Source organism: Eutrema salsugineum, unplaced genomic scaffold (genome assembly GCF_000478725.1).
Source record: "Eutrema salsugineum unplaced genomic scaffold, Eutsalg1_0 scaffold_1, whole genome shotgun sequence".
Classification (NCBI taxonomy): Eukaryota; Viridiplantae; Streptophyta; class Magnoliopsida; order Brassicales; family Brassicaceae; genus Eutrema; species Eutrema salsugineum.
The window spans coordinates 17,281,996-17,303,326 of NW_006256909.1; the positions used below are offsets into that span (position 1 = coordinate 17,281,996).

General features: G+C 45.9%; 1 protein-coding gene across 1 annotated transcript; it reads right to left on the reverse strand.

Moving 5' to 3' along the window:
• Positions 1–2,927: 2,927 nt before the first annotated feature.
• On the reverse strand, positions 2,928–5,514 carry LOC112082096 (uncharacterized protein At3g60930, chloroplastic-like). The gene is made up of 4 exons (XM_024149192.1): positions 4,740–5,514; positions 3,771–4,543; positions 3,423–3,698; positions 2,928–3,317 (listed from the first exon to the last, which is right to left on the reverse strand). Exons 1-4 carry the CDS (start codon positions 5,512–5,514, stop codon positions 2,928–2,930), a joined length of 2,214 nt encoding a protein of 737 aa, XP_024004960.1.
• Between the last annotated feature and the right edge of the window lie 15,817 nt (positions 5,515–21,331).

Sequence of the window (21,331 nt, forward strand, 5' to 3'; positions counted from 1 at the left end):
TTCCTATGGACGAAGACACCTCACCAGCCGAGCCGGAATACGGCTGCGACAAAGAATGGCTCGGAGCTATCCGAGTGTATATTGCCGTTGGAGAGGTTCCAACCGACAAATGGGAAGCCCGCAAACTAAAAGCTCAGGCCGCGCGGTATGTCCTCGTCGATGGCGAGGTGTTTAAATGGAGATTTTCAGGGCCTCTCATGACATGCGTCGAAGGATCGGAGGCATGAAAGATCATGCACGAGGTGCACAGCGGCGCGTGCGGGAACCATTCCAGCGGAAGGTCGCTCGCTATCAAGATAAAACGGCACGGATACTTCTGGCCCACAATGGTCAAGGACTGCGACAAATTTATGGCAAAGTGCGAGAAGTGTCAGCGGCACGCTCCAACAATTCATCAACCTACCGAGTTGCTCTCATCAATTTCGTCACCTTATCCGTTCATGAGATGGTCGATGGACATCGTCGGACCTCTACATCGCTCGAAGCAGAAGCCTTTTCTGCTCGTCCTCACGGATTACTTCTCCAAGTGGGTCGAAGCCGATTCCTACGCAAGCATAAAGGATGTTCAAGTCGAACACTTCGTCTGGAAAAATATCATCTGCAAACACGGCGTCCCCTACGAGATAGTCACCGACAATGGATCCCAGTTCATTTCAACATGCTTTGAAGTTTTCTGCGATAAGTGGAAAATCCGTCTAAGCAAATCTACGCCAAGATACCCTCAAGGGAACGGGCAAGCCGAAGCAGCCAACAAGACGATCCTCGACGGTCTGAAAAAGAGGCTCGACGCCAAGAAAGGACGGTGGGCAGACGAACTCGAAGGAATCCTTTGGTCTCATCGGACAACTCCGCGCCGAGCCACCGGGGAAACTCCATTCCCCTTGGTCTACGGAACAGAGTGCATAATCCCCTCCGAGGTGGATTTCTCAGGTATTCGACGAAGACTTCTACCAGGACAGGAGGGCTTGAACCACTTAATGATGCTAGATGAGCTCGATCTAATCAACGAAAAGCGTGACCAAGCCTTAATCCGAATCCAGAACTATCAACAAGCAACAGCGAGATACTACAACAAAAACGTTCGTAGTCGAAGATTCAAAAAAGGGGAGCTCGTCCTCCGAAAGGTCTTCCAAAACACTGCCGAGAAGAACGCAGGAAAGCTCGGAGCAAATTGGGAAGGTCCTTACAAGGTTACAAAAGTGGTTCGTCCAGGAGTCTACGAACTCGCGACGCTAGCTGACGACGCGATTCCAAGGTCGTGGAACGCAATGCATCTAAAGAAGTATTATCACTAAAGCTACAACACGGCCAGCATGAACTACATGACGGCTTGATCCCTGCAAAGGGTACGTAGGCAGCCCGTCCTCGGACGGGTTCAGCTGTCCCCCCTCCTAAAAAAGGGGGGGGGGAGTGGGTACGTATACACATACCTCCTTTACACTCTACAATTTTAGCTTGCCATCTTAGAGCATGTACATCAGGGGATCAAGAGGGGTTCATGGCACAGTTTTTGAGACAAAAGAGCTTAATCTTGAAGAGACAGTATCATCCCGACGAACCTGAAGAGACGGTATCATCCCGAAATGAAGCATTCTGATTGGTCAAAAATTATAATTTTCGAATTAAATAAAAAATAAAAACTAAAAGAAAAAACAAATATTATTATATTCTGGTGAACCCTTCTCTTAGGGGTTCACTGATGTACATGCTCTTAGGAACATAGCCACTTCGGCCCATTTTCAGATCGTTTTGAATCATCTACTTATTTCATGTTTACCTTGGATTTCTAGTTCATTCATTATCGCTTCGGCTAGTTTCTCATTCTTTCTAAATCGACAACTTATTTTAACAAGCTCGGATTATTAAATTCTTTCACTCATCACTTCGGCGAGTAATCATACCACTTCGGCATGATATCATTACCTTGGACCTTTATTGGTCCTCAGTCTCAGTTCGGCAAACTAAGCCTCCGAACGCCTCGTCTCGTTGCTGGCCACAACGGGGCAAGAACTACAAAGTTCTCTAAACGGACTTTTACCACATTTCCTAGGACGAGGGTGCAACTTACATCCTCTACGGATAAAAATTAAGCGCGCTATACAAATATCAGACCAAAAACGTATCAGGTCGCCACGGTTTACTATTGCACACGAGATTATAAGTCGAGACTACATCGCTTTCTCTAAAACCGAAGTAAACTCTTAAAACCCGGACAAACATACTCATCCTCTCGGAAACGCCGGTCCATAGTCAAACTCAATGAGACTACCAAATCATCCTTGGCTAACAAAACAAAACGCCTCGTCGTTTTTCACGGCTCGGCACCATGCGAAGCGAAAACGCCTCGTCGTTTACACTGCTCGGCACAACGCAAGAGAAAACGCCTCGTCGTTTACCCGGCTCGGCACCATGCACAGCGAAAAACGCCTCGTCGTTTACACGGCTCGGCATTATGCACAGCGAAAACGCCTCGTCGTTAAATACGGCTCGACATTGCCAGCGGAAATTTGCCTCGACATTATCACTTAAAAATTTTTTTTCCGGCATCACCCAAAAGACGCTCCACAAAACTAACTCCCAGCTCGGGATTAAGAGTCCAAACGAGATCCTTAACACAACTCCCCCCTTAGCCTGTATTTCTATCAATTTCGAAAAGTTCGGCTAAAGAAGCAATCAAAATCATTCTCGATACACAGTTTTCATCCTTGACAATTTTTCTAAGCCAACAGTTTTCGTAAACATTTTCACGGATCGTTAGACAAGTAAATCCGAAAACGGCTAAGGAAAATAAAATATATCCATAAAGCAAAAATAAATGTCAGGTGGATAAAGCCGTCCAGGCACCGGTTACATAAAAAGTTCAAAAAGCAGAAAAAAAATCCTAAGTACAGAAGCACGTGAGACAAAATAGGAGAAAGCAGAGAGTATCAGGCCGCAGACCGCGTTTCACGCTCGGCAAGCAGGTTCGAGAGGACCAGCGTACCCGCGTTCGATCCGTTCGGATCTACGACGCCTAAGTTGGCCACTGTCTCTTCGAGCGGCTCGTTACCAAGGCTGGTGTCGACCGAGTCCGGCGATACGGGCGAGAAAACCAGCTCGCCTCGAATCTCGGAGGCGATGCGCTCATACGCGTCGCCGTCGGCGTATTCGCTCTCCCACCTCTTTAGCTGCGCCTCCTCATCATCGAGCGTTGGGGCGTCTGGTTTCTTCAGGACGGCAATCATCGCAAGGTTACCCTTGATTTGCGCCAGATCGTTCTCGTCGTTCTTGGCCTTCTCGAGCTTAGCCAGACCCTCCTCTACTTTGGCGAGGCGCTCCTAAAACTTAGCAGTCAGCTCTCGCCTCGCCTCCTTCTTCGCACGCTTGACCTTGGCTTCGAACAGAGCATCCTAGGCCTCAAGACACCTTTTAAGCAACGCCACCTCGGCGCTTTTGGCTCTCCTTGCTTCCTCCAGGCGAATCACCGAGGCGGAAACTTTGTCAACGTCGGCGCGGAGAACTATCTTCTCCTCTTCCAACCTCGACACTCTGGACATCGCCTCGTCAAGTTTCCCTTTTGCCGCCGCAGCTTCGTTCTGAGCCTCTTCCAGCTTCGCCCTTGACGCCGCGGTCTCATTTCGGGCCTCGTCCAAGCGACGTTCGACCTTAGACAGGTCCGCCTCGTACTCGGCCATCAGGTCGTTAATGGCCGCGACAAACTGCAAAGAACAAACTCGCGTTAAACACTTAGTAAAAATTTTCGAAAATAAAGCAAAGCAAATAGAGCGTACCTTGGTACCGCGCCGTGCCATCGCGCTGTACGACCTCGGCCTCCTCAGCTTCTCCGGAGGAGGAAGACGCGTGTTCGCGTTATTTAAACGCGAGAACATGATGGCAGAGGCGTCGGGGTCGTCAACGACCAACTTGCGCGCGGCGGGGTCCCCGGGCGTCGGCTTCCGCCTCTTCTTGGACGGCTCGTCCTTCTGAACAGCAACGCCCTTCCCCTTGTCAGCGGCCGAACGTTTTCGGCTCGGGTCATGTTTCTGAACAACTGAAGTCGGGCGCCTCGTCGACTTCGAGAGGGCTAAAATGGCGGAGTTCGAAGGAGTTTTGCTCCGCACAGCCAAATTATCCCCGGACACCTCGGGAATAATTTCTCCCGGTTCCACCTCGGGCGCTGCATCTCTCTCGACCGCCTCGGCAGTGTTGCCTTCTGCGGCTCGGACCATTTCGTCTCCTTCCCAGCTCGGCGGGTCGGGTTGAGGGATGACCTTGGTTTGCGCTGGAACCACCTCGGTCTGCGCTTGAGCTGCCTCGGCAGCTCGTCTCGCGGCCGCCTCTTCTTCGCGCGTCTTCCTATCTCTCAGAGCGATTATCACCATTTTCTCTCGTGTATCCCGTGAGGAGCTGGAAGATGAAGAACTGACAGGGACTCTGGCAAGGATAGCTCGGGCTTTCTCTACTCTCTCGAGGGTGAAATTCTTCCTCCAATTGACCTTCCGAGCCGAAAGAGAGTCTCGAACAACAAAGAGGTCGTCGGGGATCAGGGGAAGAAAGCACTGAACTGCAAAACAAAGCAAAAAAAAAACAATTTTCAGTAAGGGAAGAGGATACCAAAAAACAGTTCCGAGCCGAGGCAAAGCTTCGGGTCGGCTACCAAGTGGTCTTGGTTCTTTGAACGTAATCCTCGCCGACCGACGCCTCGTTCACCAAGACGTAGAAGAAGCGTTCAGTCCAAAACTGATCCTTGCTGGGAAAACCGTCTATGATCCGCCGCTTTGCCTTGTTGGAAATATAGAATCTGTTTCCTTTCAGAGCTTTCCTGATTTCCAGCAAGTTCAGCAGGTGATTCAGCTCGATATCAAGTCCGCATTCGAAGCTTCGAACTAAGATGTCAATCATATGCCGTAATCCCCTCGGCATGATTTGCCCAATCGAGATCCCGTGTTTCCAGAGATATTCAAGGATCACTCCGGGAATCGGGAACCAGAGAAAGCAAAGCTCGAAGAACGCCTCGTATAGAGTGAAGTGATTCTCTGGAGGCTTGTCGGCTCGGTCGCTCTTCTCTGGAACGACGAACTCCACCGCCTCGGATATCCCGAAGCGATGCCTCAATGCCTCGAGCGACTCAAGGGAGCAAAGCGTAGAGCCAGGCGGGTCAGGTTTTTGTCTCTTAACTCGTGGCCCTCGCCCAGATGTGGAAGCGCCTCGGGACGCCATGAGACGTTCCAATTCACGCTTCGCCTCAAAAAAGTCAAAGGGAAATGCCTCCTCCTCGGCTTTAAGTGCGGCGCGATTAATGTCCTCATCAGGAACGGGGTCCTGGGGACGGCTCGTCGAAACCGACGGCTCGTCACCCGGAGAGCCGACATCTGACGGATTTGTATGATTTGACGCCTCGTCAGATGAACGATTGGAAGGGCTCGGTGAAACAGACGCCTCGGAGGATTCTGTCATACCTCTCGCCTCGGCATCTACGCGGCTCGGCTCGTAATGAAAAAGTGAATCCAACGAATCCTCAGAGCGGTTCGACATAATTTACGACTTGTACAAGAGTTACAGCACGACTCGGCGAGCCTCCGCCGGAAAAAGATCTGGAACGGCGGAGACCTCGGAAACCCTAGCCGGAAAATAAATAAACTAGAGAGAGAAAGAAGAGAGAAGGGATAGCTACCTTTAGTAAAAACGAGTGAGTCTGAAGATAATGAGGAAGAATGAAGGAGCTCACCCATTTATAGGAAAACCGAAGCGCGTGAATTCCGTGTAAACCTCGGGAAACCGTCCAAACAGCAAGGATTTCTCTTATCCTTGCAGATAGATCAGTTAGATTGCCTGTTGGTATGTTGGAAGATCTACCTGTCAAGATAGGTGGTTTTGAGGTTCCAACTGATTTTGTTGTGCTGGAGATGGATGAAGAACCAGTAGATCCTCTTATCTTGGGCAAGCCATTCTTAACAACTGCAGGAGCCATAATTGATGTGAGAGGTGGGATAATAGAGCTTCAACTTGGGTCTGAAAAGCTCAAGTTTGATGTGAATGAGATGATGAAGAAACCCACCATTGAAGGTCAATGTTTCTATGTGGAGACAATGGATCAATTGGCTGATGAGTTGCTAGAGGAGCTGAACACTGAGGATCCTCTTCAAGCTGCTCTAACTCAAGAACAAGGAGACAATGGGCTCTTAGCTGAAGCAAGTGAAGGGTACAAGTTGTATTTGGACAATGCTAGAGAGCTGGGTCCTGAGACAAGGTTTTTGGAGCTGGAACAAAGTGGCTCTGAGGTTTTTGCTATCAAAGGATCAGACACCAGCCAAAGCAGCTTGGACCAGGATTGGAATGAGGCTGATGCACCCCCTGTTGAGCTCAAGCCTCTACCAACAGGGCTCAAGTATGCCTTCTTGGGCTTAAACTCAACATATCCAGTAATCATCAATGATAGCCTATTAGAGGATCAAGAGAGTGCATTGCTTAGTGAGATAAGAATGTTCAGGAGAGCCATAGGGTATTCTTTGGCTGATATTAGAGGGATCTCTCCTGACATTTGCACCCACAGGATCCACCTAGAGGACCAATCTATGTCCTCTATTGAGCATCAATGACGTCTTAACCCCAACCTTAAGGAAGTGGTTAAGAAGGAGATACTAAAACTTCTTGAGGCAGGGATAATCTACCCAATCTCTGACTCAAGATGGGTGTCTCCTGTTCATGTTGTGCCCAAGAAGGGTGGGATCACAGTGGTTAAAAACGAGAAGGATGAGCTGATAGCTACTAGGACTATCACAGGACACAGAATGTGTATAGACTATAGAAAGCTCAATGCAGCCTCTAGGAAGGATCATTTTCCTTTACCTTTCATTGATCAGATGTTAGAGAGGCTTGCAAACCACCCCTTCTTTTGTTTTCTCGATGGGTACTCGGGGTTCTTCCAAATTCCCATAGATCCTCGGGATCAAGAAAAAACAACATTCACATGCCCTTATGGCACATTTGCATACAGGCGAATGCCTTTTGGTCTCTGTAATGCCCCTGCCACATTTCAACGTTGCATGATGCATTTCTTCTCTGACATTATTGAAGAGAAGGTGGAGGTGTTCATGGATGATTTTAGTGTCTATGGCTCCTCCTTCTCGGATTGTCTCTCTAATTTGTCACAGGTCTTGGAGAGATGTGAGCAGCATAACTTGGTGTTGAACTGGGAGAAATGCCACTTCATGGTGCAGGAAGGAATATTTCTTGGGCACAAGATATCTGAGAAGGGCATAGAGGTTGACAGAGCAAAGGTGGAAGTGATGGTGAATCTGCAAACTCCCACTTCAGTTAAAGGGATAAGGAGTTTCCTTAGGCATGCAGGGTTTTACAGAAGATTTATCAAAGACTTCTCAAGAATTGCCAGGCCCTTGACAAGGCTGTTGTGTAAAGAAGTTGATTTCATCTTTGATGCTGAATGTGAAGAGGCCTTCAAGATGATCAAGGATGCATTAGTCAGTGCACCAATAGTCCAGGCACCAGATTGGTCCCTTCCTTTTGAGGTTATGACAGATGCATCTGATTTTGCAGTTGGAGCAGTTCTTGGGCAAAGGAAGGAAAAGAAGCTACATGTTATCTACTATGCCAGTAGAACACTTGACTCTGCACAAGAGAAGTATGCTACTACTGAGAAGGAAATGCTGGCAATAGTCTTTGCTTTTGATAAATTCAGACGCTACCTGGTGGGATCAAAAGTCATTGTATATACTGATCATGCAGCCCTCAGGTATCTGATGACCAAGAAAGATGCCAAACCAAGACTGTTAAGATGGGTTCTTCTACTTCAGGAATTTGATATGGAAGTACAAGATAAAAAGGGTATAGAGAATGGAGCTGCAGACCATCTCTCCAGGCTGAGGATTGATTCTGAAGTGCCTCTCAATGATAGTCTACCAGAGGAATCACTGATGGTGCTCCATTCCTACTTGGAGTTTAAAGAAGTAGAGAGTATTCAGGAGAGAAGGATGCCTTGGTTTGCAGACATAGTGAATTATCTTGCCTGTGGAGTAGAACCTCCTGAATTGGATGCTTACAACAGGAAGAAATTCTTCAGAGATGTCCAGAGATACCATTGGGATGAGCCTTACCTCTATGTACTAAACAAAGATCAGCTGTATAGAAGGTGTCTTGCTGAGGAGGAGATGCAACCTGTGTTGCAAGAGTGTCATGGTTCAGCCTTTGGGGGTCACATGGGAGCATTCAAGACTGTGGCAAAGGTTCTTCAGAGTGGATTTTGGTGGCCCACAATGTTCAAAGATGCTCAGTTGGTGGTTTCAGCATGTGCTGCCTGTCAAAGGCATGGGAACATATCAAAGAGGAGTGAGATGCCTCAAAACCCAATTCTAGAAGTTGAGATCTTTGATTGCTGGGGGATTGACTTCATGGGGCCCTTCATTTCATCCTATGGGAATCAGTATATACTTGTTGCTATGGACTATGTGTCCAAATGGGTTGAGGCCATGGCTTCCCCTACCAATGATTCCAAGGTTGTAGTGAAGCTTTTCAAGAGCATTATATTCCCAAGATTTGGTGTTCCAAGGGTTGTTATCTCTGATGGAGGATCTCATTTGTGAACAAGACTTTGGAGGGTTTGTTGAGAAAGCATGGAGTGAAACACAAGGTAGCTACTCCTTATCATCCTCAAACTAGTGGCCAGGTTGAGGTATCTAATAGACAGATCAAGGCCATTCTTGAGAGGACTGTTAGCTCAAGCAGAAAAGATTGGAGTAAAAGGTTAGATGATGCATTGTGGGCTTACAGGACTGCCTTTAAAACTCCAATTGGGACATCACCTTTCAATCTGCTATATGGGAAGAGCTGCCACCTTCCTGTTGAGTTGGAGTACAAGGCTTTGTGGGCTGTGAAGTTGCTGAACTTTGATATCAAGACAGCTCAAGAGAAAAGGGTCATGCAACTCCATGAACTTGAGGAGATTAGGCTTGAGGCTTTTGAGAGCTCAAAGATCTATAAGGAGAAGACCAATGTTCTGCATGACCAAAAGATTCTGAAAAGGGAGTTCAAGGATAGTGATTTGGTGTTGCTGTTCAACTCTAGACTTAAGTTGTTTCCAGAAAAACTTAAGTCTAGATGGTCTGGACCTTTTAAAGTTCTTGAAGTGAGACCATATGGTGCTATTGTCTTAGAAGGGAAGAATGGTCAAGAATTTGTGGTAAATGGACAAAGAATCAAGCATTACTTAGTTTCACAAGGGAAGGAGGAAGCTACATCAGTTCCCCTTCTTGACCCACCTCCAGCCTGCTAAACAGGTTTCCAAAGTCAAACTTAGAGACTTTAAACAAAGTGCTCTTGGGAGACACCCCAAGCTTATCCTTGTACATAGTTCTTTTGATTTCTTCTCTTCTCTTTTATGTTTTAGAACTTTTTTATGGGTTTTGTGAGTTAGTCTCAGGTTCTAGGTGATTTTTGGAGGACATAGCTCAGTGATGAATGGAATGGAGCATGTGAGAGGGCTGAGAGAAGTGTTTAGGGCCTGAAAAACTTGGAGAACGCCTCAGTGCTACCTAGGTGTGCGGTTTGGATCAAGAAGAGCCCAGGCCGCAGCAGGACTCGTAATTTACACCTACTTGGATGTGCGACCAAGGAGAAAGGAGACCAAGTCGCAGCATGAGAAGAATGGCCGATGGTGTTTAAGTGCTAAAACCTGCGAGAAAGGAGTGCGACCTGGGAACCAAAAGAGTTAGGCCGCACATATGTTCGCAATTTACTCCAAGTTGTGCGTGCTAGCTGGGAAGCAACGGTTCCAGGTCGCAGCAAGGGAGAAGAAAGGCTAAAGTGTTTAAGTCCAAAAACCTGCACCTCAGTCATGCGACCTGGGAACAAGCAAGACTAGGCCGCACATATGTTCGCAAATCACTCCGACTTGGTCGCGCCAGCTGGGCATAATGGAACTAGGTCGCACCATTGAGGAAAGATCGAACCGAGCTTGAGCATCTTTACTGCGGGTTGGTCGTGCGGGATAGAAAGAGAGTGACTAGGTAGCACAAAAACATTTCCGGTTCTACACCGAGACGGTCATGCAATTTGATCCCGACGGTTCCCGGTCGCACAAGGAGAGAAAGGAGGCCGGTCAACAAGAAAAGGACGGGTCAAAGCCTTGACTGGTCAAAATAGATCTATTGACCACCAGTCCAAAGGCTTGACCCTGTCCCACACTCTCTCTTCCTCACCATAAACCCGAGTTTGCAACTCTTTCTCTCATTTCTCCACCAAATTTGTTGATTCAAAGTGATCTGAACTCGTTTTTGAGTTGTTAACATCATCCTGATTGCATTTCGATCTCGTTGCATCTTAATCCCAAGGTATTTCATTCTGTTAAAATTCACCTTTTTCCATGTTCTTCAATGGTGATTTTTGAATTTCAAGGTGTGGAATCGATTTTGATAGGTTGTTTTAGACCTTGGGATTATTTTTATAAATGATAGGGTGCTAGATAGTCTTGGAAAACAGAGCACTTTTTTGGTAATTCTTTGTTCTTGAGTTTTGAAAATTGTTGCAAGAAATTCATGAGAAAAAACGATTTTTTTTTTTAAAAGAAATGAATTAGTTTCTTGCTGAGTCCTTGCTTTGCACTCTTGTTTTTGCATTGCTATGAACTTATTGGATTGATGCTTGGCTTGAGAAACCTGTTCATGTGGTTTTAAAATCGATTCTTGCAACAAATTTTTTCAAAATTTTGGAGAATTTTGTGAAGCTTGTTCTTGTACTAACATTGTTTTTGAGAATCTCTTGGCAGATGACTGAAAGAACCAACTCTCTGGCCAAGAAGAAGGGCACTGCATCCAAGGGCAAGGGTTTGGTCTCAGGGTCTTCACAGCCAAGAGAAAAAGGTCAAGGAGCAAAGAATACCACAAAGCAAGGAAAATGTGATCCAGCGCCAAAAAGGACAAGGCATGAAGGGAAAGCTTTGGTGGTTGCTTCTGGTTCCAAGAAGAAAGGAAAACAGTTGGCTGTGGTATCTGAGAGTGAACAGACTGAAAGTGACTCAAGCAGCTCAGCTGGTGGTTCACAAGGCACCATTAAAGAGGGATCAAAGAGGTTCAAGAAAACTGAACCAGAAACACTTGATTATCTGGCTAAGTTTCAACAGATAGAGATCCAGCAAGGGAGGTTCCCTGATTTGGACTTTCTGAAGAAGATTGGCATTTATGAAGATGTCAAAACTTTGCTTGGGAGCATGGGTATTGAGTAACTTTTGGAGATGAGAGAGATCGCTTATGAGGAGTCTCAAGAGTTCTTGGCTTCCTTTGAAGCTTTCATTTACTACCCAAGGGATTCAAGAACTATTCAAGGAGATGGGCTTGGACATATGGAGTTTACTGTGAAAGGGAATGACTATTCAGTGTCATTTAGAGAATTGAATGATATTTTTGGGTTTTCCACACCTAGAAATGCTCTTCTCTCCAACCAGGTCAATCTCAGAAAAGATGAAGTTCAACTTCTATGGAGATCAATTGCTTCTGGGAAGTACACAGCTGGAACAGCTAAGTCCTCTTGGATAAGGAATCCAGTTCTGAGATATGTACACAAGATTCTCTCTCACAGCTTCTACTTCAAGATTGATGTTGGAAGAGTTCACAAAGGTGATCTGATGCTCCTTGGTGTGAAACAGCTGATGCCAACTCATGAAGATGGGGAACCCTATGAAGGGTATGAATACCCACTTTGCCTTGCCTCTCAATTAGCAAGGTCTTTGATGTTCTACAAAAAGTGCATGTGGGGTTCTACAAAGCAAGATGCAAAGCTGACCCATGGATGGGTAGTAACAAAGATCTTGAAGGCCAAGGGGTACAGATTCAAGGAGAACAAGGCAATGTTTGATCTGATTAATGAAGCCCATTTGTGTAAGATCGGTTTCCTTCAAGGAAGAGTGGGTACCAAGGTAATATACAACTTCAAGACTCTCATCAGTGAGCCAGCACAAACTCTCCTGCCCAATCCCTCCATCACCACAGTCCAAGTTAAGAGGATCATTCACTTCTTCTTGCTGAAGGAAGAGCTGTACAATGTCCAAACTGATCAACCAATCCTCACATACAAGCAAGCTTGCAGAGAAGAAGCCTCCAAGGGAAAGAGAGCAACCGCTGAAGATGCTACCACAAGTGCTGCTGGTGCTCAAGATGCTGATCTGCCTCCACCTCAAAAACGTTTTGGTGGAAACAGATACCACTTTGATGATTACAACTGGGAGGAACCAGGCACTTCAGGGTTCAGAGCTCAACAAAAGATTGGTATTCTCCAACAATGGTGCAAATACCAAGACAAAACCATCCACAAGATGGCCAAGTGCATCAAGGAGATGAAGAAAAGGATCAAGAAGCTTGAAAACCCTTGCAAAGGTGGGTCTCCAGCACCAGTTTCACCAAGGAACAGAGAGGAAGTTGGAGAGAGTTCCATGAACTGCACAGCCCTGGTCACATATGGAACCACTTGGGTGGATCTTGACGACGGTTCTGATGAGGCAAGCCATCATTCTTGGGAGACACCATCCGGTCACACTTCAAACCCCTCTTACTCATTGGGGTCTGACTTCCACAGCTCTTAGGTAACACTCCAAAACCTTGTAAATATGCATGTAGATTTCTTTTTTTTTTGCATTTTACTTGTTTGTTTTGTTTTCACTCCTTTCTTATGCTTTTATAACACAAGGGACTGTGTTATTTAAGTGTGGGGGAGGAGTTTCATCTTTTACTAATCATGTTTTCTCTGTTCTTATTTTACACTTTGAGTCTTGAGTCACATTCTTGCATCCATTCATGTAGTTTCATCTAAGTGCATATAAAAAAAACCAAAAAAATTGAAAAATCTGAAAAATTTTCACAAAAAAAATGAACATGTAGTTGCATTCTCATTTTTAGGATTGAGTCTAGTTGCATATTCATGTAGGCTGCATCAATGCAAGGGAGTAATGATAGGTTTTTCCTTGAGAGAATATCACTTTAAGAATTCGGTTCACTGCCCTAGTTTCTAGTTCTTTGCTGCATGTAAACAAGAATGAAATCAAGACTGATCCATGCTTTGAAATTGTTGAGTGAATCAAGCTTTGAATAGTCCAGCCTTATCTAAGTGAGAACCTTAATTTGACAATCTAATTATCATTGCTTGTGAATTTCATTGTGAACTCATGGGTACCCTTAAAATACTTGAGCTCTCTTATCCCTTTTACCACTCTTTGCTAGCTCAAGTAGCTGTTCTCAAACTTTGAGACAGTTCCACACCTTTAACCAAACCTTCCTTGAAGCCTGAAACACTATAGTGAGAGATGTGAGGCCTTTTTCTGAATAAACTTGACAGAAAGTGTTGGGTTTAGGGCGACAAGAGTAGGGTCTCATGTAGATCTAGCTCAACATCATGAGTCTAGAATAGGCTAGGAAGAGTTCTTGAGAAACATTGAGTGTTTGAGATGAGAACCAGGGGTTGGAAAAGAAAAGAAAGAGGTTTGGGGTCTGCTGTGTAAAGAAAGAAAAAGCTCTTGTGTTTTGAAATAGAAAGCCTAGCCTCTAAGTAAAAAGAAAAGAAAAGAAGCCAAAAGGCTCAAGTGTTTGAAAAGAAAAGAAAAGAGGCTAGAAAGTGTGTTATGAGAAAGAGCTAAGTGTAATATTCAGACCCCAAACCTGAGTCTTAGTTGAAAAGATAAAGATGAATCCCCTGGTGAGAAAGAAAGAATGAGAGGGAAGTGAGGAGAGGGTTGACAAGGCAATGCATGTCTTGAGAGAGGAGTAGCTAGGATGTGATCTTCATGGGAGTAGAGTTAAGGTGAAAGACCAATTTGGGGCATTGGGTAGATGGGATTCTGCTCTTGTATGCACGAGTTGCCTTTTACCCTTAGCATTCTGTTAAAGTTTATTCCTTTTTGAGTGACCCCTTGAGCTGAATGGAAACCAATGCATTAAATGAGATCATCTTTGTCTCATAACCCTGTCCCAAGACAAGTGAGTTCACATGATTTGCATAAGCATGATTCACATGAGCTTTAATGAATGTCAAAAGGTTGGAACTATGGCTGGTTGTGAAAAAACTTGAGCTTGAGTTTGATTCATTCATTGATAAGTATGGCTAAAGTTTTGTGAGTAATCTTGTTTGCAATGCATCTTAGAACTAGCAACTAGGACAGTGAGCCTTGAATTCCTTTGATGATACACTCTCTCATTAAGGAATATGAACTCCCAATGCATACAACCTCTTTCTCTCATTTGCTCTTTTTGCTTGAGGACAAGCAAAGGACAAGTGTGGGGGAGTTGATATGTTCATAATTTGCATCATTTAGGTTGCATATTTCATTCCAAATCATGTTTTATTTCATGCATTTTAGGTCCTTAGGGTTTGTTTTAGAACTTAGGAGATGCATTAGGTCCCAATGAGTCTTTGCATGTTTTGAGTGTTTATCAGGTGCATTTGGAGCTATTTGGAGCTGGAAAGATGAATCCAGGAAGTGGAACGGTGGTCAAGGCTTGAAAAATGGTGAAATTGGGTTTTTGGAGGTTATCGGCCATTCTCGCGCACCAGGAAGGTTTTTCTCGGCCAAAACGCGTACCGCGGGTGGATTTTATCGGCCATTCTCACGTATCGCGAGTGGATTGTATCGGCCAAAATCTCCGGGTGCAGACACGTTTCCGAAATCGCCTGTCCGGGGAATCTTCCGGTCCGATTCAGTTGGCGGGTGCTTCATCAAAGTTGGAGAGGATTGGATCACGGTTCCAGAGCATGTGAAATCATTCAATTCGGACGCGTGAGCTGAAAGTTAAGCTCGTCGGAAGAAACTCCTGTCTCGCTGCCGTTTTGGACCAAGCCGATGAGCTCCGAAGAATGCAAAGGACGGTGCACTTCCAAGCCGATTCAGTTTCAAGGGCCTTCATAATAATCAGAGAAATTCGAGTCCTTTTTCCAGAACGTCCGAGATCATTCAATTCTGAGCTATGAGCAGGAAGATACGGTCTTCGTAATGGACATATGTCTAGACGCTTCTCTCTGATCGTGTACATGCACTGCAAAGACGAGCCCTCCAGGAAGCCTTAAACTTTCCAAGAACCAAAGCTTCCTTCACCAGAGTTGGAGATATATGAGTCTTCTGTCCTCTGAAACCGGAATCACACAATTCGGACCAATATCCTGGAAGTTACGCCTCCCGGAATGCAAAGTGGTCCAAGCTGCTCTGAATGCTGCGAGATAGTCTTGCGACTTGGTTAACTCGCAGGCCTGAAGACGAATGCCTGGAAATTGATGCTGCGAGTTGAGAAGTGCGGGTAAGCTATAAATGGATGAGGTCTGAGGCCCCCGAGCAAGAAAATTGCTATGTCCACGATCGTGCAACTTAGGCATGCGAGTTGGCCGCGCCTGGAACCAAGCCGCACGATCACTCGCAATCTACTCCGACTTGAGCCTGCGACCTGTGTGTAATGGAGACCAACCCGCACGGTTTGTACATTCCCCAGAAACCGCCTTGGTCCTGCGAGTTGAAGAAGAAGAAGATTAACCCGCAGCAAGACTCGCAAAACACTCCTACTTGGGCGTGCGGCTAAGACAAAGCGATTTAAGTCTCACAAGACAAGTTTTTCATCTACTGCGACTTGGGCATGCTACCTGGGAGACACTGGACCAACCTGCAGGATTTCCACTTTACCCACTAAAGCCGGGTTAGGACCCGGTTTGTTCCGGGCTGACCCGGTTCGGTTTTAGAGAGATATAAATACTTTTTAGGGTTTTTTCCTAGAGAACTAAGCTTTATTCCTTTTGTCTCTTGCCTCTTTTGTGAAAAAGACTCCACTAAGAAGAGAAATATTGATTATTGAATGTTTAATCAAGAGAGTTTAAGAGATCTTTGTGTTTAAAGTTGTTTTCTTCTGAATCTATCATCTATCTCTTCATCTATACACTTCTAATCATGATTAACAACACATCTTGCAAAGGATCTAGTGTGTTGATCATGATTAGTGAGTAATCTCTCTATTAAGGTCTTAGATATGTAGATTAGGATGCTTAAATGGTAGATTAGTGAGCTTAGGGGTTAGATCATGCATATTCCATTCTCTACAACTTGTTCTCTATGCTAGATCCATACAAATCATATGTGGTCTAGATTCTGGGCATTTCATGCACCAAAAGTGTTTGATGAAATGCCTGAACCATGGTTGTTAGAGGTTTAAGTGTTATTCATCATGGGAATGATTGTCTATATGCTTAAATGACAGATTAAACTGGTTCTTAATGCTTGTTAACTCATGTTTCACTGATGATGATTGGGTTAGAAACTGTTTTAGCATAGGAGTTAATACCTTCATGAGAGGATTAACTTAATTAAAGATATTTATGTTGAATGGTTTGCTTGATCATATGATTCATTAGCTCATTAGTTTATCACTGAAGGCACCCTAATCCACTATCATGTCTAAGACCTTTCTCATCATTGTTCATACATTCTCATCATTTGTCATTGTTTAGTTCTTGTTTAATCATTTCATTAGTCTTTAATCCTGTTTAAGTTTGTAGTTGTCTCTAGTTAACCAAACCACTCTTGTTTGCTTGAATTAAGAACCTGATTACATAGCTTAGTGTCTATCACCGCATTCTTGGATTGATAAACCCCTTGTACTACAAGACAGGGGATTGATAACCTCTATAAAAAGCCTTGAAAACTCTTAGTTATCAGGGATTTCGACCTGTTCTCTGTTTATTCTTGTTCTTATTGCATGTATGCTTGATTGATCACCTAGTATCTGATCAAGATAGTTAGTGTTGCGAAAGTTTTCATTAAGTATCAGCTCTAGAATGAAACAGGCGATTTTTCCGTAGGAGTGGAAACCTACCTGCGGCGAGATCGTGAGTATTGACGAGTCTTGTGCAGCTCTTGCGTTCTCTCCTTTCCAGGGCCAGAGTGGAAACCTACTGGTCAGGGTTGCGAGAAACAGTTGGTTATGATCACGACAGTGACGTAGTCATACCGCGGTACTCTAACTCTAGAACCACCTATATATCGATATCCGTCAATCCCAATCTATCTACCGTAGTGTCAAAACCGATTATGATCCCTTAGAGTTCCCAAAAGGTCAGCGTTTTTAGCCATAGTTTACAAACCAATCGATTATTTGCTTATTTAGATCTGCATTTCAATTGCTTTAGTTCAATATTTTACTTGCTTTACTTGCTTTCCATTCGATTTTTCTACTTGTTTTCTAGGATAGATTTATTTGCTTTCTTTTGTTTTAGTTTAATTCGTGACAAACAACCAACCTTTAAAACCAATCTAGTCTAGACATAAAGTTAGAAACCATAGAAGAATACCAGGCACACAAATCTCTGTGGATTCAATCCCTAAATACTACAACTGATTAGCTGTGCACTTGCGACTTTCATTTGTTTTTGTTAAGGGTAAAACTTGTTCCTTCACGCAGTTGATACGACATCAGATACCAAGTAAGTAGTTATGATATCATACCAAAATAAACATAACAATATTTTAAAAAAATTTAACGCTAATATGTTTACTGATGAAGCGATGTCCAACTGAAATGTACACTATGGGGACAATATGCTAAAACAATTGTTGAGTACACTGATAAACATATGGCTGCTATTGTTGTGTGTGTAATGCGATTTGTCTGTATAAAAGAGTACAAAGGTTAGATCATATATCCCCTATTCCTATATATACAGTTTGTAGAGATTGGGTTTGGATTAGTTTGTTAATTTTTTTTTTTTTTATGTTTTCCGAGTATAGGTGACATTTCAATATCAAATGCTTTCAACTCCATCAAAATTCTGTTTGATCCTGACTTCAAGATCGTGAAAGACTTCAGAGAAAAGTATGTTATGCGACAATTTAATATCATTTTAAAATTGTAAAATTTATATAATTATTGATTACATTTTTGTAGGTTGCCAAAAAAAAAATCAAATGATTGTGCATGCTGTAAAAGTGTTTAAGGACGAGGCGATTTTGTTTGGTAATGATGAGCCGAGGCGATTTGAGAAGGTTATGCCGAGCCGAACAAAGGGCGAGGCGTTTCGAGGGAAAGTTCTTGCCGAGCCGTTTTTGTTAACGACGAGGCGTTTTAAGAGAGGGAGTTAACGCCAAGCCATTTCGTTAACGACGAGGCGTTTTAAGAGAGAGAGTTAACGCCGAGCCGTTTCGTTAACGACGAGGCGTCTCGAGAGGAAGTTTGTGCTGAGCCGTTTCGTTAACGACGAGGCGTTCCGAGAGAAAAGTTAATGCCGAGCCGTTTCGTTAACGACGAGGCGTTTCGAGAGCAAGAGTTATCGCCGAGCCGTTTCATTAACGACGAGGCGTTTCGAGAGCAAGAGTTAGCGCTGAGCCGTTTCGTTAACGACGTGGCGTTTCGAGAGCAAGAGTTAGGGCCGAGCCATTTCGTTAACGACGAGGCGTTTTAAGAGAGAGAGTTAATGCCGTGCCGTTTAATTAACGACGAGGCGTTTACTTTGGTGAGACACCGGATGAAAACTTGGATATCCCAACTGTTGGTCTTCCGAGAGAAGATTCCTGATTTATTGGCGCGTGCGACCGACGCAGTTCGATCTAGCCATTTCACTGCGGATTCCACGCGCTGTTTGGAAGGTTTCCCGAGGTTTATGCGGAATTCACGCGCTTCGGTTTTCCTATAAATGGGTGAGCTCCTTCATTATTCCTCATTATCTTCAGACTCACTCGTTTTTACTAAAGGTAGCTCTCCCTTCTCTCTTCTTTCTCTCTCTAGTTTATTTATTTTCCGGCTAGGGTTTCCGAGGTCTCCGCCGTTCCAGATCTTTTTCCGGTAGAGGCTCGCCGAGTCGTGCTGTAACTCTTGTACAAGTCGTAAATTATGTCGAGCTGCTCCGACGATTCGTTGGATTCTCTTTTTCATTACGAGCCGAGCCGCATAGATGCCGAGGCGAGAGGTACGGCAGAATCCTCCGAGGCGTCTGTTTCGCCGAGCCCCTCCAATCGCTCATCTGACAAAGCGTCAAACCATGCAAGCCCATCAGATGTCGGCTCTCCGGATGGCGAGCCGTCGGTTTTGACGAGCCGTCCCCAGGATCCCGTTCCTGATGAGGACATTAACCGCGCCGCACTCAAGGTCGAGGAGGAGGCATTTCCCTTTGACCTTTTCGAGGCGAAGCTTGAATTGGAACGTCTCATGGCGTCCCGAGGCGCTTCTACATCTGGGCGAGGGCCGAGAGTTAAGAGACAAAAACCTGACCCGCCTGGCTCTACACTCTGCTCCCTTGAGTCGCTCGAGGCGTTGAGGCATCGCTTCGGGATATCCGAGGCGGTGGAGTTCGTCGTTCCAGAGAAGAGCGACCGAGCCGACAACCCTCCAGAGAATCATTTCACTCTGTACGAGGCGTTCTTCGAGCTTTGCTTCCTCTGGTTCCCGATCCCCGGAGTGATCCTAGAATATCTCTGGAAACACGGGATCTCGATTGGGCAAATCATGCCGAGGGGATTACGGCATATGATTGGCATCTTAGTTCGAAGCTTCGAGCGCGGAGTTGATATCGAGCTGAATCACCTGCTGAACTTGCTGGAAGTCAGGAAAGCTCCGAAGGGAAATAGATTCTATGTTTCCAACAAGGCGAAGCGACGGATCATCGGCGGTTTTCCCAGCAAGGATCAGTTTTGGACTGAACGCTTCTTTTACGTCTTGGTGAACGAGGCGTCGGTCGGCGAGAATTACGTTCAAAGAACCAAGACCGCTTGGGGACCACTTGGTAGCCGACCCGAAGCTTTGCCTCTGCTCGGAACTATTTTTGGTATCTTCTTCCTTTTCTGAAAATTTTTCTTTTTTGCTTTGTTTTGCAGTTCGGTGCTTTCTTCCCCCGATTCCCGACGACCTCTTTACTGTTTGAGACTCTCTTTCGGCGCAGAAGGTTAATTGGAGAAAGAACTTCACCCTCGAAAGAGTAGAAAAAGCGCGAGCCATCCTCGCCGGAGTCCTCGTCAGCTCTTCGTCCTCAAGTTCTTCAAGAGATACCCGGGAGAAGATGGTGATAATTGCTCTCAGAGAAAGGAAGAGGCGCGAGGAAGAGGAGGCCGCTAGACGAGCTGCCGAGGCGGCTCATGCGCAAACCGAGGTGGTTCAAGCCGAGGCGGTTTCAGCGCAAGCCAAGGCCGTCCCTCAACCCGACCCGCCGAGCCGGGAAGGGGATGTAATGGACCGAGTCGCAGAAGGCAACACTGCCGAGGCGGCTGAAAAAGATGCAGCGCCCGAGGTGGAACCGGGCGAAATTATCCCCGAGGTGTCTGGAGACGGCTCGGCGGCGCGGAGTAAGACTCCTTCGCACTCCGCCATCCTGGCCCTCCCGAAGTCGACGAGGCCACCGACTTCTGTTGTTCAGAAGCATGACTCTAACCGAAAACTTTCGGCTACTGACAAAGGGAAGGGCATCGCCGTTCAGAAAGACGAGCCGTCCAAGAAGAGGCGGAAGCCGACGCCTGGGGACCCTGCCGCGCGCAAGTTGGTCGTCGACGACCCTGACGCCTCTGCCGTCATGTTCTCGCGTGTAAAAAACGCGAGCACGCGCCTTCCTCCTCCGGAGAAGCTGAGGAGGCCGAGGTCGTACGGCGCGATGGCACAGCGCGGTACCAAGGTACGTTCTATTTGCTTTCGTTTATTTCCACAAATTTTTACTAAGTTTTTACGCGAGTTTGTTCTTTGCAGTTTGTCGCGGCCATTAACGACCTGATGGCCGAGTACGAGGCGGACTTGTCTAAGGTCGAACGTCGCTTAGACGAGGCCCGAGGCGAGACCGCGGCGTCAAAGGCGAAGCTGGAAGAGGCCCAGAACGAGGCCGCGACGGCGAAGGGGAAACTCGACGAGGCGATGTCCAGAGTGTCGAGGCTGGAAGAGGAGAAAATAGTTCTCCGCGCCAACGTTGACAAAGTTTCCGCCTCGGTGATTCGCCAAGAGGAGGCAAGGAGAGCCAAAAGCGCCGAGGTGGCATTGCTGAAGAGGCGTATCGAGGCCAAGGACGCCTTGTTTGACGTCAAGGTCAAGCGGGCGAAAAAGGAGGCGAGAGCTTACGGCGAAGTTTCAGGAACGCCTTGCCAAGGTGGAGGAGGGTTTGGCCAAGCTCGAGAAGACCAAAAACGACGAGAACGATCTGGGGCAAATCAAGGGCAACTTTGCGATGATTGCCGTCCTGAAGAGACCAGACGCCCCGACGCTCGATGATGAGGAGGCGCAGCTAAAGAGCTGGGAGAGCGAATATGCTGACGACGACGCGTATGAGCGTATTGCCTCCGAGATCCGAGGCGAGCTGGTTTCTTCGCCCGTATCGCCGGATTTGGTCGACACCAGCCTAGGTAACGAGCCGC

Bases quoted from the DNA above. Each gene is read 5' to 3' on its own strand.
- LOC112082096 (XM_024149192.1), bottom strand. From the start codon at position 5,514: ATGTCGAACCGCTCTGAGGATTCGTTGGATTCACTTTTTCATTACGAG. The intron at 4,544-4,739 runs GTTTTCCCAGCA...TTTGTTTTGCAG, and splicing joins AAAGCGGCGGATCATAGACG to TTCAGTGCTTTCTTCCCCTG. The intron at 3,318-3,422 runs GTGGCGTTGCTT...GCTAAGTTTTAG, and splicing joins GGAGAGCCAAAAGCGCCGAG to GAGCGCCTCGCCAAAGTAGA.